Below are 16,825 nucleotides of genomic sequence, written 5' to 3'. Positions count from 1 at the left end.
TAAGAAGGCACTGAGAGCGCCCTAGAAATAACTGCTCCCAGCTGGAGGAAAGAGGCGGAGTCAGGGAGGGAATCACGGTGGAGGCAACACCTGAGGTAAATGCTGGATTTAGCAGCCGTGCAGAAGCACGGGTGAAAAAGAAAGGAGGAACAAAGTTCAGGGGAAAAAGCCAGAAGGTAGGCCTCAAGGGCAAGGAAGTAAGTAACCTTGGGCTTGACTAGGCAACACATACAGATTTAGCGTCCTTCAAAGTGTCCTTTTCTCTAAGCTCCTAAGAAACTTACTTGCAGAAGCCATGCCCTTAGCATACCAGTCGTTGAGAGATCTTTTAAAGATCTCAGTGAACAACACTGCATTTCTTCTTCTCATACCAAAAATTTCCTTAGAACAGAGGCCTTAGAAATCACATGACAATTCCTCATTCTGCAACAACCATCCCCCCCAGGAAAAAAAGAAAGAAAAACCCACAGAATTTGTGTTAGATAACCTATTCCCAAATAACTGGTCTGATGAAGGAAAAAAAAAAAAGATGTGGCTTACTTTAAAATTTTCCTAGCATTCATCAAATTCCCTTAAAATGAAAGCGAGCTAATCCTTTATAAAGCAGCGCATACACCGTGTATAAAATGAGGTCCATAAAATATTTTGTACGTGGACAATGACTAGATGGTGACTGTACAAAATATTAGCATATGGATGCTTTTCTTCCTTCCTCCAAAATTTTCATTAATACTCTTTGTATATCATATTTTTAGCACATGGCTTGTAAGGTTAATTCCGTGTTACCTGACTAAAAGTGGTCTGCTTTAAAAAAATCTGCATTTACAAATTTATCAGTGGAGGAAAGCGAAGTGATTAGTAATTAAAGATTAGATGCTAACATCGAAGTTATGAGAATCTATGACACATTACTTAAAACTGGCTTAACCCTAGGAGAAATTGGGGTGAAATAATTACCCAGGCAAAATCAAAGAGTATGGGATTCATGTTAACTAACACGGTGAGTTTCAAGTGGATTTAAAAAAAACCAATTAGATCAGAGAAAGATTCACTTCCATTGAACGTAAGGGGTCACGCAGAGCCCTTCTCCGGAGGGAGTAGAGCTCCATTGTCTGAATTTGATCTGAACGGAGGTAACAGGAAAAACAAGGGCAGGCATCCTCTGACCCTTTCCCCGGGCCTGAAGGAGAGGAGCAGAAAGGGAAGGATAAGCAAGCAAAGCTGTCAAGCAGCGAGGAGGGGCCAGCTCCCTGCAGGGCGGTCCCCTACACCATTGTCCACCCCTTCCCAGCTGCTCCAGCCAGAACTTGCCAGGATTTCCATTATCATCACAACTTCAGAACCTAATGCGAACAAGAAGAGTTACACCCTTAATGGAACCCTTCAGGTGGTTATCAAAAGTTATTCCCCCCAAAATAAGTAAATAAATCAAGTTATTACCAACCATGAGAATGTGAGTGACAGGCTTTGGAAGCAGAAAACACACAAGCTTTTGAGAATCTGAGATCTGGATTCCAATTCCCGAGCCTCAAAATCCTTCCCTGGCTGTGCAGGATCTCCTGCCCTGACTGCTTCCACACTTCTTGAATGGAGGTGACATCCCATCCTCCGAGTCCTGCTGAAATCGAGCATATGGCAGGGGCCTGGGCCCCTCTGCAAGCCTCCCACACCATGCAAGGGACCCCAAGTTCTTGCTGCCTCCTGCGGTCAGTAAACTGTACAAGCAGCCAGGAGACAGAGCTAGGGGGAAGCTCCCCTTACCCGCTTGGCCTTCCTCCCCCTCCCCCAAATGAGGAGCAACTCTCCACAGCTGCCCCTGAAGCACGGCTAAGGGTAGAACCAGGTTCTTCTCTGCCGGGGGGCAGGGGGGTGTCCCTCAGAGCTAAGGAAGCCTGCAGGCTTGTCACCACTGCTAAACTGGACTTGGCACGATCGAGGAGCAGTTTTATTTTTTATACAACGCGAAGTCTGCATGCTTCGTTATCAGGGACAGGAATTCCAACTAATCACCCCAAACACGAGCTTTGGGTGGGGGAGGCAGGGGGAAGGGGGCACACAAATGATTAGGGTGATGAAGGTTTGTGTCTTTTCTCTCCCATCTGGGGAAAAAGTGAGTTGTGTTATTTTTTAATATTTCAAACAGGAGAACACGGGCAGACCACCACCGGAAGACAATGAACTCGACTGAAGGGCGTTCTAACGAGCGGACGCCGCGAGGTTCACCCTGGTGCGGCTTATTACATTATCACAACCTCCTGATTGAATTACTTTCCTGCAGCGCTTCCAAGTGTCTGCTCTCCCCCCCATATACTATCTAATATTGCTCATCAAGATGCTATATTTGTCCTTTTGTATTTTACCACTTGATATCTTAGGACGCCTGTTAGTTAAGAACACTGTTTTCAGAAATTCTGGGTCATCTGTGCCTTCCCACATCTGTGACCGAGAAGGCTTAACTGGCCTCACAGGAAGGTTGGAACAGTACAGCATAAAGCTACGCCAGCTTCCAGAAGGGTCTAAGCCAACAATTTCATCAAAGCCTTAAAGCTGGCATCTGGTCTAAGTTAACACTTAGAATAGCAAATAAAAGGCACTTTTCCTGACTGCTGCTGGCCGATGCTTCTCAGAGGAGCTGAACGAGTGCCCCTGCAGGAACCGGCGGCATTAAGTGGTGTTCGTGGGGAGATGGAGGGAGGCTGGGCGGGTCTTTTCCCTTCGTGGATACTAACAGGAAGATCGGCAGACAGGGAAGGAAACATCAACGTGCAGCAACACCGGTTTCTAAGCAAAGACAGACCTTCACCTGAGAGGACAAGGGCTGGAAGCCCCTTTCCGAGCTATAAACAAAACGTCAGTGCTAGCCTCTGTGACCAGCAACAACAGCAAAAGAAAAAAGAAAGCCTTCGGGAGTGCGTGCCACAAGTAAGGGGATGAAAGCGCTTTTCTCAAGGAAGGAGGAATAACTCAATGCAGCGGCTTCAAAGTATTTTGGATTATAAAAGCAGGTCTCTCTTGAATGTAACTGTAAGATATTCAGGTAAATAAGAAGGCAAATAGGAGTCATGTTTTTATTCCCTAGAGATCACATACTTCAATTTTTTTGAAAATACAATAGGAACATAATATATAAGTGGGCAAAGCACATATGTAGGTAATTTCCCCAAAAAAAGGTTTATATAAGTTGTAAACATTAAAAAAAACCCATGTAACCTTACTAGTGACCTCATTAAACGAGTGAGGTTTTGTGTCACTGTGTTTAATGAGAATATGCAGTACGGAAAGGGTCTGGGTAAGAAATAAATGAAAAAGGTGCAAAGCTGCGCGCACACACACACACACACACACACACAGACGACAGGATTTATGAACAAAGGTGTTAGAGTCCGAAAGGCCTGGGTTTGAATCAGAGCTCTGTCACGTGACAGCCCGGTGATCGCGGACACGCTTCTCACCGGCATGCATGGCTCCAGTCCCACATCTATAAAATGATGAGTGATGGTACCCAAGTGTTCTGGTCAGAACTTAAATGCACGAGCAGCACTTTGCACAGAAGCTGGCTAAGAACAAGCACTTAACACAGGACACCGAGACATCACCATCTCGACTGACGCCCGGACCCTCTGTGCACCTCTGTGCACCAAAGAACCCACTGCTAAAAGCAGCGAGAGCCTAGCTGGAATTTCCTCATCTGTGCAGGAAAGAAAGCGGAAAGCTCAGATCCTGATGCTCCCTCTTTCGGGATGATTATAAACTGTGGTTCTGACCGGGGACCAAAACATTCCCGGGTTCTGCACAAGTTTCCCAAACACACTGGGAAGTGAATGAATGATCACTTTATCCCACCACCGCCATCTCTCATGGCTAGACCCAGCGTGAGCCGCCGTCCCCTGGAGACAAAGAGGGGAAAATGATCTACAAGAGAAAACGCAGATCCAGCCGGAGAGCCGATCCTGAGAATGAGTTCAGGCAACTCCTCAGAAGCCTGAGAGTGTGTCTGCCACCTCCACACGGAATACCTCCCCGAAGGCCAGGGCTCCCCAGTCCCAGAGGCCTGAATCTTTACAGGGCCCACAGCACCCTTCTGGTCATGGTCTTGTCTTATCACATGGCCCTCCAACCCCCTAATTTCCAAACGCACAGGATGTCTCTCAGCCCTTCAGCTTCTAAATGTGTCTTACACACACCACTCTCCCCTGTGACCCTCGGCTAATTCCTACTCACCTTCCTCATCTCAGCCTAAATGGAATCCTTCCCTCCTAACAAAACCAAGGTTTCTCCCCTGCACGACACCCCCATGGAACCCTGTACTTCTTGTCTGCGCCCTTCCAGGCTCCATTTGTCTAAAGTCCCTCTTTTGTGATAGGCTCTCGGCTTCATGAAGTCAGGGACCACTCGGTTATTAGCCGCTGCATCCCTAGCACGAGTAGCTGCCGACTAGCTGACAGTTCTCCACTTTCTCTCCTTCCCCAACCACTTCAGCCTCCAGCCAAACACCCCGTGCCTTTACCACTCCTGCCCTATAAAACCCCAGGTCACCCTTCACAACTCCGTTCAGAGGCCACCTCCTCCAGGATCTCACTCCCAACCTTTCAGGAATACACACGCCTCTGACCTTCACCCTGGCAGAAAGAAACAAGCTTCGGAGCGCTACGTACAGACCTACCTTCAAATCAGGCCCAGCTACCGACGAGGCGAGTGACCTGACCTGGAGCCTCACTTCCCAAATAGTAAAATCCAGTTCCTGGGACTGATCAAGCAAAACACCTAACGGAATCTGGCCCCCAGTACACCTGAAATAACAGCGGCCTCCACCCTGCCCTCCTCTGCAAAACTCTGCACCGTGCGTGGTTTGTTGCTAAGTTATTCGTCCTGACCTTAGGTTGTCTGCCCCTGGAGGCCTTTTCCTTATGTGGCTTCCTAAATGTGAAATCAGCAGCGGCATCAGAACAGCAACAACAGCAGCATCAACGCACCCCTCCCGAGTGGTTCATGGTTAGTGTGTCTGTAAGTGCTTGATTTCTAGGAGGAACAGCGGCTCCCATTTTTAATCAACTATATTCATACAGAAGATATATGCAGTGAAACACATCTATCTCTGTATTTGGTACCCCAAATGTCTTAGTGTAGCATTAAGTAGTAAAAGCTCCCAAATTATAGTAGTTTCTACAAAAGAGATCATTTAGAAGTTTATTTAAATTCCTTTGACATTCAGTTTATAAAATTTGATTGCAAAACTCATAATTTTACATGTTTCAGTCCCTCTGATTAAAAATGGCAAACATTAAAATTCCCTAAACAGAATTTAAGGAAATTCAAGAAGTTACATTCACTTTACTATAGGAATTTTTCCTCCCTTTTTCCAGCAACGTGCTCCATTTGGAGGTGGTCACTGGTGGATTCTACATGTATGGTGGCGAGAGCACTGTGCAGGTGGCTGGCGGCGCGACTGCTGTCACACTTCGTCCCCTTCTGCAGAGCGGATGACCTGGGCCCGGCCCTGACCGTGCCACCCCAGAGCAATCTCGCGCCTCTGCTCGCCTCTTACCCGGCACATCATCGGTCTCCGCGGTGGGAACGAGACATGTAAAGTACTTCAGGAACGGTGCTCCCTTCTTACCGCTGACAGCCACAGACAGAGACGACTGATAGAAATGAGCTTCTCATCCTGTCATTTCGCCACCCAACTGCAGTGTGAAAACCTTCTTCTGGCCCATCTGTTGCCCTGTACCTGCAGGATGCTAGTGCACGTTACCTCCCCTACTCAAATCTCTGCTGGTTCTATTATTTCATGTCAGGTGGCCTTTAAAAGCCTGAAAATCCGTGCCATGCATTAGCTCCCTGGGTTAAAGCTACTTATGTTCGAGCGTACCAGAAGCACGGTTCCCAGCAAAGCTGGGCCATTCTTCACCTGCCGTGCTCTCAACGAATTTCAGGAGATAATATCGATTATGGAGATTAACGAATGCAGACAGACTCAGAGACGACTTGCCCGTGATAAAGTTATTCCACAAATGCGTTTGTTAGCTAAGATTTTCAGACCATACGGTACTTAATGTCTGGAATAACTCATCTAAAAGGCTGAAATTGTGCTTATTAAAATAATCAATAACCTGAAGAAACAAAAAACAACTCAACAGAAGCTCAGTGAATTATTTCAGATCAGTCCGTCGGGTCTGACGGCAGAAGCACCTGCAGGGGATACTGTGGGGTCTGAGCCGTCAGCCGCCACGTAACAAACCCCCTCAACGTGGAGCGCCTGAACGCAACCACCACGGCTCCTTCATCTGGGCAAAGCTGGCTGGGAACAGCTCATCTCTGCTCCGTGTGGCGTGGACTGTGCGGCCTGATGGGCTGAAGGATCGAAAACAACTTCACTCCCAGGTCCGCTGCCTCAACCGGGCATCTGGAATGGCTGAAGGCTGGCCGGGCCTCTTCTCCTTCAGGGGTCTCTCAACTGCCAGGGCCACTCCCTCCAGCAGGGCAGTCACACGTCTTCATCCGGAGGCTGCCTTCTAAGGCAGTGGGTATTAGAGACTGAAGTTGTACGCTGAAGTCCTAACCCCCAGCCCCCCTCAGAATGTGACTGTATTTGGAGACAGGGTCTTTAAAGAGGTAATTAAGGTGAAATCAGGTCATATGGGCGGGCTCTAATCCAGTATGCCTGGTGTCCTTATCAGAACAGGAAGGGCCATCAGGGGTGGGCACGCAGAGACAAAGGCCGTCTGAGGACACAGGGAGAGACGGCCGTCTGTAAGCCAAGCAGAAAGGACTCGGAGAAGCCCAGCCTGCCAACACCTTCATCTTGGACGTCCAGCTTTCTGAACTGCGAGAAAATAAACGTGTGTTGTTTAAGATGCCAGATCTGTGGTAATCTGTTACGGCAGCTCTAGCAAACTCATACAGAGGACAAGACAGAAGCTCAACAGCCCTTAAGGCAACATCCAAAAGCCACAAAGTGTCACTTCCCTCACATGCACTGGTCACAGCAAATCACAAAACCCGCCCAGATTCGAGGGGCGGGGATTCACCTCCCGATGGGAGGTCCAGCGCGCAAGTGCACACACACACACACGCACGCACGCACGCGCGCGCGCGCACACACACACACACACACACACACACACGGGAACTACTATGGGCCGTATTTGAAGACAACAGGGGAAGAACACGGGATTAAGTCAAAACCCTGAGTTCTCTTACTTGACTGCCAAGCAACTACAAGACCATCTGGGAAAGTCGGGTCACGTCCGCCTCAACGACATGCCGTTAGGTTCAACCCTCCCACTGGACGGTTTCAAGCGTGAAACCAATGAATGCTCATTAAATAGAAATAGCTCAGGCATGCAAAAAACTATATTGAGAAGCATAAAGTGCTGACAAATAGTACGGTTATCTGTACTAAAACTTTCCCGTACACCTTATACAGAGAGGCCGAGCAAAAGTACAGATTTCATTCTGAATGCTATCTACGAGCACGTAATAAAAGCACCCAAACCACAGTGTAACCTAATGTGCTCCCGCCCGGATCTGGTCTGTGTCGTTTTCTGGGATCTGGTGTGAACCACCCTCTTTATGTCTATGGTCCCTGTGCAGAAAGGGCCTTTCCTCAAGGTAATCACTTGATCCATCAGGTGCTCCAGAAATTCTCATTGTTCACCCATCACAAGTTCTGACTGTCAAAAGAGCGTTCTATAACCATGTAGCACGAAGCCCAAGAATTCCAGGTATGGATGGGAAAGGAGGAGGGGCCTCTGCGGTTCCTCAGAGGCCCTGGTAATCGTAAACAGCAGTTTCATACCAACAGCCTAGAAGCCAAACACACAACCGCTGCCTGCTCTGGTTGGATTCTGCTAAGCCAGTACCAATTAGAATGGAAGTACAAAGCTTGAAATAATGATTCTTATCCTAAAGAGAAAGCCTGCGTGAGCACAAAAGCAGGGAACAAACAGAGTTAAATGTCTGAGAGTGAGATGCATTATGTGGACGGCTGGAAATAAAACCTCAGTCGAGACTGACTTGCCACAGTCTTCAACCTGACGCTGAAAATGCCCCGAAGCATATTTATTAGGTTGTCGTCCGAGAGGCGTGTGTTCCATAGTCTTTCCAGCCGTCGTGAACAGGTACGAGTGACCACAGCCTTCCAACGCCACCGCGGCACACTGCAATGCAGCTCAGAGCAGCCGGTGGGATCACAACAGATGGCCTGCTTCCCTTCAAGGCAGAACTTTCTGCAGGTGACAAAACGACTGTTAGGTGACTGATGACAAGAAAAACAAACGAAAGTGGAAACTGGAATATCTGATGTCGTGTTTAGTAGTGCAGGGAGCCTTGAACTTGGGCCCTTAAGGTTGGGAGGACTGTTTACAAAACCGCAGCTGCACTCCAGAATGGGAGTGCTGCTTCCAAACCCAAAATCATTCACTGAGCCCCAGGGCTCCTCTGTGCTGAGCGGGACACCGGAGTGCGCCACACAAATCCATTCCTTCCATGTTCCTGGCGAGTATCTGCTGTGCACCTGAAAAGGGGTGCCCGGCACTCCGAGGCAGGTGCAAGTCAGGGTCCCTGCCCTCCAGAGGCCAGCTGCAAGGGGAAACCAGATGTCAATGAACTCTAGTGGAATGCAATCGCCACTCTGGGCACATGGCGAGAGCACAGGGCACTGAACCACGTTTGTGTCTAGGGATGGTAAATATATGTCCTTATACCTGTTTACACTTCTATTTTCCCTTTGGTTATTTGCTTATATACTCTGCCTCCTTAACTAGTATAATACTTGGAATGCTTTGGCTGTAAGAGCGGAACCCACTCAGGGTGGTTTAAACAAAACAAAACAAAAAAAAAGGAAATAAAAATTGAAAAAGGTGGGCGCTCTCAGAGGACATGGGATTATTTTGTCAGAAAAGCCTTTCCTGATTATTCAGCCTCAAAGGGCCTCCCCCTGCCTTATCCCTAGCTCTCTACGCTGCTAGTCCCCTACCCCTACCCACTCAGTCACTCTCTTGCCCTTTAGCCTACACCTGTTTCAGCTGTTTGCCGGCTGGTGTACACAGTCCACCGCTCCCACTGAAGGTAAGCCCCCCCGCCCCCGGCAGGGTGTTGTCTGTCTCCCTGGCTTCGGTACAGGCAATGCTGGAGCAGTGCTGGTCCCCCGTCGGTACTTTTGACACTGCATGAATGGCCAAACACGCAGAGCTCCGCACAGGGGACACAACTAGGTCTCACGAGGGACGGGAACTAGAATCTGGAACTAAATAGCTGCCCGCTGGCTCACGCTCTATTCCCTCCTTGCCTGTCTCATGGGGGGCTCTGGCCTCTGCTTTTCCCTCCGCCCCCTTTTCCTTCTACTCAGACTGCATTCCCCTTCGTAGAAATGCTTTCTCCACTCCCCTTTTGGAGCTGAAAACCCTGCTATGGTGTCCCATGCCCTTAGCATAAAGTCCAAAATCTTTCCAGTGATTTATAAGTGCTTTATGACCTGCTCCTGTCCTCAGCTCTCCCGTATTTAACTCAACCACTCTCCCTGGCCACGCACGGCTTTTCTCTCTTCCTCGGAGGAGCGCGCACACCCACCTCTGGGTCTCAGAAGGCTGTGTGGCCTCTGTCTAGAGCACTCGTTCCCCCTTACCTCCTCCTGGCCATCCTCTCCTCATCCAGGCACGGTGTTAGGGGACCCTACGCTCTGTAGATTGCTTTCTATCTCTCCGACTGGACTGCAGGCTCCAAAGTGGCAGGAACCGTCCCAGGCTTGTTCTTCACTGCTTCTTCCCTCCGTGCCAAGCACAGCGTCCCACACTAGTAGATGCCCGGATATTTGCAGAATAAATAAACGCACTACACATTGGTAACGGCTGTTCACTAAGGAGCTGTGACAAGAATCAGATAGCAGTTCGCGAGGGCAGGGAACGTGATTGCCCTGTCTAACTTCCCTGTGCCTGGACGAGTAGACACCCAATAAATATTTGTTGAATGAATACATTGCTGGCTTGCCTGCTCTAACTCCACCCCTTTCTCTCCCACTTGAGAAAACATATCAGAATGCAAGTGGGGGGGGGGAATGACATTATTAAAGGGACATCTCAGAATCATTTGAAAGAGCGACACTTTATGTCTTGTCATATATGACTGGACACGTAACTCAAAACCGATCATTACGTATGAGATGGTTTGAGACAGTGGTTGAGAATAGCTGATTTAGACAAAGCTAAAAAAATATGAAGCACTTTCTGCTCTTATCATTTTATTTTCCAGAAGCTGAAGATGACAATAAGCTCGGGAAGAACTAATAACTGAATCATTCTTACCCTCACTTTCCTTTTATAAAATAGGCTCTGCAAACCCCGGGAGAAATCTTCACTTAAATCAAACAACGTTCACATTTCCTTTTCAGTTATGTTTCTCCCGTACCAACGAGGTCCACCAGGTTGCTGTTGTCTCCATTCAAAAGTCAACCCACAGCCCCACCTAACTTCCTTCCAGGACGCTATGCTGCTGATCCCTGCACAGCAGATACAAAATCATTGCCCCAGTGTGACAATACTGGTCTTCCTCAAATACAGCAACCGGGATGTTTTTGGGGTTTTGTGTGTACGTTTTAACTCTTGGACAAACTGTGTTTGGTAAATTTGCTGGGACCTGCATCAATATGGTTTTATTTTTGTTTATATAAAGCATCCCCAAATACGGATCACATGAGGAAATACAACCAAAAAATGAAAAGCCCTAATGAAGGTGTCGGTCTTGATGTGTTAAAGAGAGAAACAAGTAAATCTGAGAAAGTCAGACGAGAAACCACACAGACAGCCACATACTCCAAACAAGGCTAAAGTTAGTAAAGGAAAATAGAGCACCCCAAACCTAGGAACATCGTAACCATTAATAGCCCACAGAATTAGAGGCTCCATCCACACAAACAGATCTGAGCTCTTCGGTTCACCCCACACGCTGAGTGACAGTAAAGATTTTGTTTTCTATATGAAAAAAAAAGTTCAAAGACCTTTTAGTCTATAAAGGATACCAGTGTTTGAAGTCTTTGGGTCCAAATTAGAGAGGAGGATGAGAAAAGGAAAAGTATTAGGGTATATTTTAAGGTTTCTTATTACTACCAAGGGGAGGGGTAGTCAAGGCAAAGTGCCAAGGTTAAAACAAAAACAGCATATAGAAACTGGGAGCCGCTTGTTTTAAAAAATAAAGACCATGAACTCTTCAAGTAACAGTCTTCCTTGTCTTATCTGATAGAATGCTGCACCATCCAAAGGAAAAGGGTAGCCCCCCCACCACCGACCTTTTAGCTTTTTGAAGACCTTGATCAGTTTCCACTAAACTACTTCATTTTCAGTTATATTCATCAGCGTTCTTTTGTAGAGGTTTTCTTTTTTTTTTTTTTAAGATTTTATTTATTTTTTTGACAGACAGAGAGAGACAGCCAGCAAGAGAGGGAACACAAGTAGGGGGAGTGGGAGAGGGAGAAGCAGGCTCATATCGGAGGAGACCGATGCGGGGCTCGAAACCAGGACCCCGGCATCACGCCCTGAGCCGAACGCAGACGCTTAACGACTGAGCTACCCAGGCGCCCCTTTTGTAGAGGTTTTTAGCCCATTTTTGCGCCAAGGATCCCTTTGGCAGTCTGGTAAAGCCTACTGAGCCCTTCCCAGAGAAATGGTTTAAATGCATAAAATAAAATACAAAGGATTACGAGTAAAAATAATTATACTTAGTTCTCAAGACAGTTTTAAGTTATGACACAATAATACACGCCGTTCTGTATTAACGCCAAAGTAGCAAACCCAGCAGCAGCTCTATCTGTTGCCTATACTCCTAATCAAGTGAAATGCTAAAGTGCAGTCTGACTATAGTGAAAATAGAGATGCATTTTCCTCCCCAATCCAAGTTCAAGGATTTCCTGAATTCCATCTGAAGACCCCCAAAACCCTTGGCTGGGAGAGCCAATACAAATACATTTGGCAAAGCATCAAATTAAAAATAAAACCTTGCAAAATGTATTATCCATTCCACTGCGAGGGGAGGGGAACTAAGAGTAAGCAATATTTTTCCAAAAAACCATGATGGGCCATTAGTCAGCACAAGAGCTGCAGGCTTCAAATTGAATCCAGAAAGGGATTCAGCTCCCCTCGTGCAACTTATAAGAAAAAAAAAAAAACTGAAGCTTTGAGGAACTGACGGCACTGCTGGAATCTGCCCTGAAGTGGGAAAACAGTGACCCGGCAGTGCAGCGATCCAGCTCAGCTGTGAACTTGAACAAATCTCCTTCCTGCCCGGAGCCTCAGTTTCTTCTTCATCAGTAACATAAACGGGCTAAAGGTACACCAGGACTCTTAGGCCCCTTCCAGTCCTAAAATCCTATCCCGATTATCTCTTCCTCATGCTGGCTTTTCCAGCCTATTGAGCTTAACTGCAAAACCGTATTGCCTTTCTTAAGTTTGGAACAGAAAGTTTTACCAAATTTGAATGTCTTCACATATAAACCAACACCAATGAGTCAAATATATGTGTGCCATTACAATGTTTTTTAAAAAGCCTGCTTTGCACATATCTACTTCCAAAAAAGTAATCACAGCCTTAGTCTTTTCTGCTATTTAAAGACAGTTCCCACTGGAATCCTAACACCATCACCTTAAGAGTATTCAAAACCAACACACAGGAAGTTAACTGCATTTTCTACATTTGAACCAAGGAACAGTATTACAGGGTATAGACCGGGAAGGGCCCTTAAAGATGACCTAACCGAATCATATTTCCTTACTGCTGAAGAAGCAAGGACAGGGTAAGAGACTAAGCCAAAGTCACAAAGCCAGTTGGCAAGAAAGCAGAGATTCACTCTGGGTCTCCGGACTGCTCCTTTATGCTCTCCCCACTACACTGAACTGCCTCTCAAATCCAGACATGTTTCCCCAACTTTAACACGTCAGCCAGCTTTAAAATGAATAACAAGAAAGACCTGACAGTTAGACCAGTCATCTTCTCGACCTTGATTTATGTAGTGGGCACGACGAAGGACTGTGGCATGATACATTCACTGGTTGGAACCCAGAAATAATGAAATTCCACTAATCCACTGAGAAGGTGATGACCCTACTAACATCCTAACTACCTGGCAATTCCCTTAATATCGTGTAATACGTGAAAAGACACATATCTGCACGTGGATACAGACCTACTACATATATAGCTCTTCACACGTACATACATATATATGTGTGTGTCTATATATATCCACATATGTGCATATAGTTCCTTAGTCTGCTCTCCAGGATCTCTCACTAACATTGTACTATGAAATTTAGAAGAGAGAAAAAAGAAGATACTTAGAAGAGAACAGAAAAGTAGTTATACACAGTTAAAAAAAAAAGCAAAAGCTTGTATCAATATTGGTCATTTTTAGATGTCAAGATTAACTTTATCAATAAAACCTACTAGAAATTCTCTACCAATATTTATGCCCCACATGATCAGATATGCAAAGTTGATATTAATTATTTGACTGTTATTGTTTTAAGGGGGAGGGCACTGTCTCAAGTCCTGAGAGTTGGATACAAATTAGTAAGGGTCTCTTTCAAGTCTGCCTATTACTATTTCCCCAGCATTCTTTAAAGTGTTCGATATTTCTAGAGAGTCAGAAATCTACCCTCAAAAAAAAAAAAAAAAAAAGACCACAATTCTCAAGTAGTCAATAACCTGACGAGTATCTTCTCAGCAGTCTGATGTCAACTCACACTTCACTTCCTCAGAGAGACCTGCCCCGACCTCCTAGCTAAAGAAAGCGATGCCTACCGAGCGCAGACATTCCCTAAGTGAACCACCTTCCGTGGAGAGCCTGGCAGCACCTGAGATGGCCATGTATTATTCATTTGTTTACGTGTTTCCTTCTGCTGATGCTGGCCACTCGGCACTAAATTGAAAGCTCCTTGCTCACTGCTGCATCCTGAAGAGCTAAGCAGTGCGGGCACATACTAGGTGCCCCAATAACTGCTCTGTGTCTGGGCCCAGGTAGTAAAGTGCCAACTCTGTCCTACTTAGTGTCTCCCGGAACACCATCAGTCGAGGACAAAGCACATGGGATGGTCAACGCATTTACGCTGCCTATTTAGAGGAAGCCTGTGATACCAGGACAATCCTGGATCTCAGTCCTTCCCACGGCTCTGGAACGCCCTGCTCTTGCAGCTATAAACACAAAACCTCTCCAGGCCCACTCGGACACTGCTTTTCTGAAACATCTCAACAATGATTTCCTCAAAAGGAAATAATGAAATAAAGTTCTGGCGTTAAGTTAATCTTCCCTGTCAGGTTCACAGAGTATGTTAAACATACTTTGAAGCCAGACACACAAACAAAACCAAACTCCACAAAATTAGGCTGGGCTGAGTTACATAAGACAAGCTAACCTCGGGCTTTTCCTGTCATTCCGCTCTCCTTCCACTGAACCCTGACATTGGTCTTTTCAGCGCAATGAAGATGCAGGTGGGAAAAACCGCTTATCTGCAAACTTCAAAAAAGGTAAGGAGATTTCCAATAATGCTCCACTTAATACCGTAGCAACAACGTGAGGAGAACTAGACAACTTCCAGGTCGTCTGTGTCTGGAAGCCTCCCTTAAAAATTCTTCTCTTCGAAATTATTTTTAAGTCGGCACTCATTTCAAGGCATTCAGTTATCAAAACACGTTTTTCAGAGTTCCCTGAGTTTCTCCATACCCATGGCTTCTCATCTGGGGGTTAAGCCTACCTATCAGCACTGATGACAGTCTGAATACAGGTCTTTCAACAGAGAAGGACAAAAGCGCGGGTTCCCAGGAGTGACACATCCAAAGGAGGAAATAATCCTTTCTTCTCCAAATACTAAATCCAAGTTGCTCCCTCTCCCGAGTTTCCTGCATTTCCCTCCGCCCCATTCTGCTCCCCTTTCACTGCCCACTTTATCCTGCTTTAATCCTGCGAAGCCTCTCTCCAGGCTTATTAAGGGTAAACAATAGAAATGTCACAAGGAAACTCAGGAAGTAGATGAAGTCTCTAATTGCTGCCGTTTAACGATTGTAGATAATTACTATCTTCAAAATGTGGTTTTCACAAGCGGAGAGGGAGCCGAGGAGGGCGAGCTCCCCGCCGCCAGGAGGACAGCAGCGAGGCCGCTGCCCGGGACGGTGGGGATGCGTCCCCGCGCCCCGGAGCCCGGACGGGCGCAGCCGTGTCCCTGCCCCCTCCAGGACACTCCCTCCGGGGAGAGCCGAGGGCCGGCCTGCCCGCCCGGGTCACAGACAGTTCACTGCCCCCGGGCTGCGGCTACCCGCGGCGGTCACCATAACAATATGCAAAGCGCTGCCCGCGGACGCCCACCGCGCAGATCCCGCTGCCCGCGGCGGCCGAGCCCGCAGCACCGCGCTCCGAGTTCCGGGACCCGGATCACAGTCCACGGGGCAGAGGGTGCCCGGGGACCGGGCCCCAACGGCCTTTCAGCTTCGCCCACTGGGGGGGGTCTCCCCCGACACCCCGAGTTGCCTACGACGGTGGTGTCTCGGCCCCGGCCCCTACTCGCCCTCCCTGACCCAGGGCGCGCAGGGAAGTCGAGCAAGGGTCCCCCCCCAACCCCCGGTATGGACGAGAATTCAGTCCCCGAGCGCAGCGCCCCGCGGGGCGCGGAGTAGCCACAGTCCCTGCCTCCCCGGGGCCGGCCCCACTCCGCTACTTCCTCGGCCGCCGTCCTCCGCTGGGAAAGCGCATCTCGGCGGTCTTTGCGACACCCCGCGCGCGCTGGGCGGGGAGGGGGGGCACCGCTCCCCAGGCGCTTGCTGCCGCGACCCCCGAACCGCCCCCGCCGCCCTAAGCGCCCCAGGGTTCCCCAGAGAGCGCCCGAGCCACCCGACTGCCCCCACTCGGGGATGCGGGCGCCCGGCGGCCACCCAGCCCGGAGCACTCGCCGCCCGCCGCCAAGCTCCCCGGGTCGGAGATCTCGGGACTCACCCCAGTACCACCAGCTCCCCGTATTTCACCGGCTCCTTATTGGGGGCGCAGTGCTCCTCCTGGCCGGGGGAAAACATGGAGCCCCGATCGGCCGCCGCCGCCGCCTCCTCCGCCGCCGCGATCCCCGCCGAGTCCGCGCCGCCGCTACAATCCCATCCTGAGAAGGGGGTGAGCGCGCCGGGGAAGGGCACGGCGGCGAAGGGGGCGCGGGGCGGCCAGTCCCGCGGCTGCTCCGTCGTGGCTGTGCGGCTGCCCCGCTGGGCTCCCGGGAGCTCCGCGCGCCGCTGCCTCTCCGAGCCGGACTCGGCAACAAATGGGACCGGGCAGCAGGGGGACCTGCCCGCGCCGAGCGCCGCCGCCGCCGCCGCCGGAGCCCCGCCGAGGGAAGGAGGGAGGGAGAAAGCGAGCGCGGGAGGGGCGGGGGCAGGGAGCGGGGGAGGGGCGGGGGCAGGACCACGGAGCCGCCCCGCCGGCGCGCGGGCAGGTGGGAGACGCCCGGCCCTCCGCCCAAAGCCCCGCAGCACCCCGCCCTCCCGGCGCCCCCTCCCTCTGGCGCGTGGGGCCGCCCGCGCCCCCTCCCCGCCCCCCTCGGGCCCAGCGGAGGAACGGCCCCCGTGTTATGTAAACATAGAGTAAAAGGGAAAGGAAGTTCTTAAAGGAGCAGTTCTATTTTTTTTTCCTCTCTCTCTTCCTTCCCCAAACTTCAAGCACGGGGTTCTCAGTCCTTGCAGCCCAGTTCTCTAGCAGCTGAAGGCTGCACTGGATCCCGGAAACGCAATAGTCAAAGTTCCCAAGCCTAGCCTAGTAGTCCCCGGTTCCGTTAGATGTAAAAAGAGAACTTCCTCTCGGGGTTAG

At 49.2% G+C, this 16,825-nt stretch overlaps 1 protein-coding gene and 1 long non-coding RNA gene across 2 annotated transcripts in view; both read right to left on the bottom strand.

The window, feature by feature from the left end:
- The window catches only part of PELI2 (pellino E3 ubiquitin protein ligase family member 2), a 179,710-nt gene extending 163,467 nt beyond the window's left edge, over positions 1-16,243 (bottom strand). The window contains exon 1 of the mRNA XM_040641869.1: positions 15,971-16,243. Coding sequence (XP_040497803.1) covers positions 15,971-16,047 — 77 coding nt within the window. The 5' untranslated portion in view covers positions 16,048-16,243. The remainder of the gene's footprint in view (positions 1-15,970) is intronic.
- On the bottom strand, positions 5,175-9,892 carry LOC121105234. Its single transcript, XR_005837706.1, has 3 exons — positions 9,626-9,892; positions 8,017-8,228; positions 5,175-6,823 (listed from the first exon to the last, which is right to left on the bottom strand). It is a non-coding gene; the product is annotated as an uncharacterized LOC121105234 (long non-coding RNA).
- Positions 16,244-16,825: the final 582 nt, after the last annotated feature.

This window comes from Ursus maritimus, unplaced genomic scaffold (assembly GCF_017311325.1).
Source record: "Ursus maritimus isolate PB19 unplaced genomic scaffold, ASM1731132v1 scaffold_25, whole genome shotgun sequence".
NCBI lineage: Eukaryota > Metazoa > Chordata > Mammalia > Carnivora > Ursidae > Ursus > Ursus maritimus.
The sequence above is the reverse complement of the archived record's forward strand: the minus strand, read 5'-3'. Positions and strand labels throughout refer to the sequence as shown.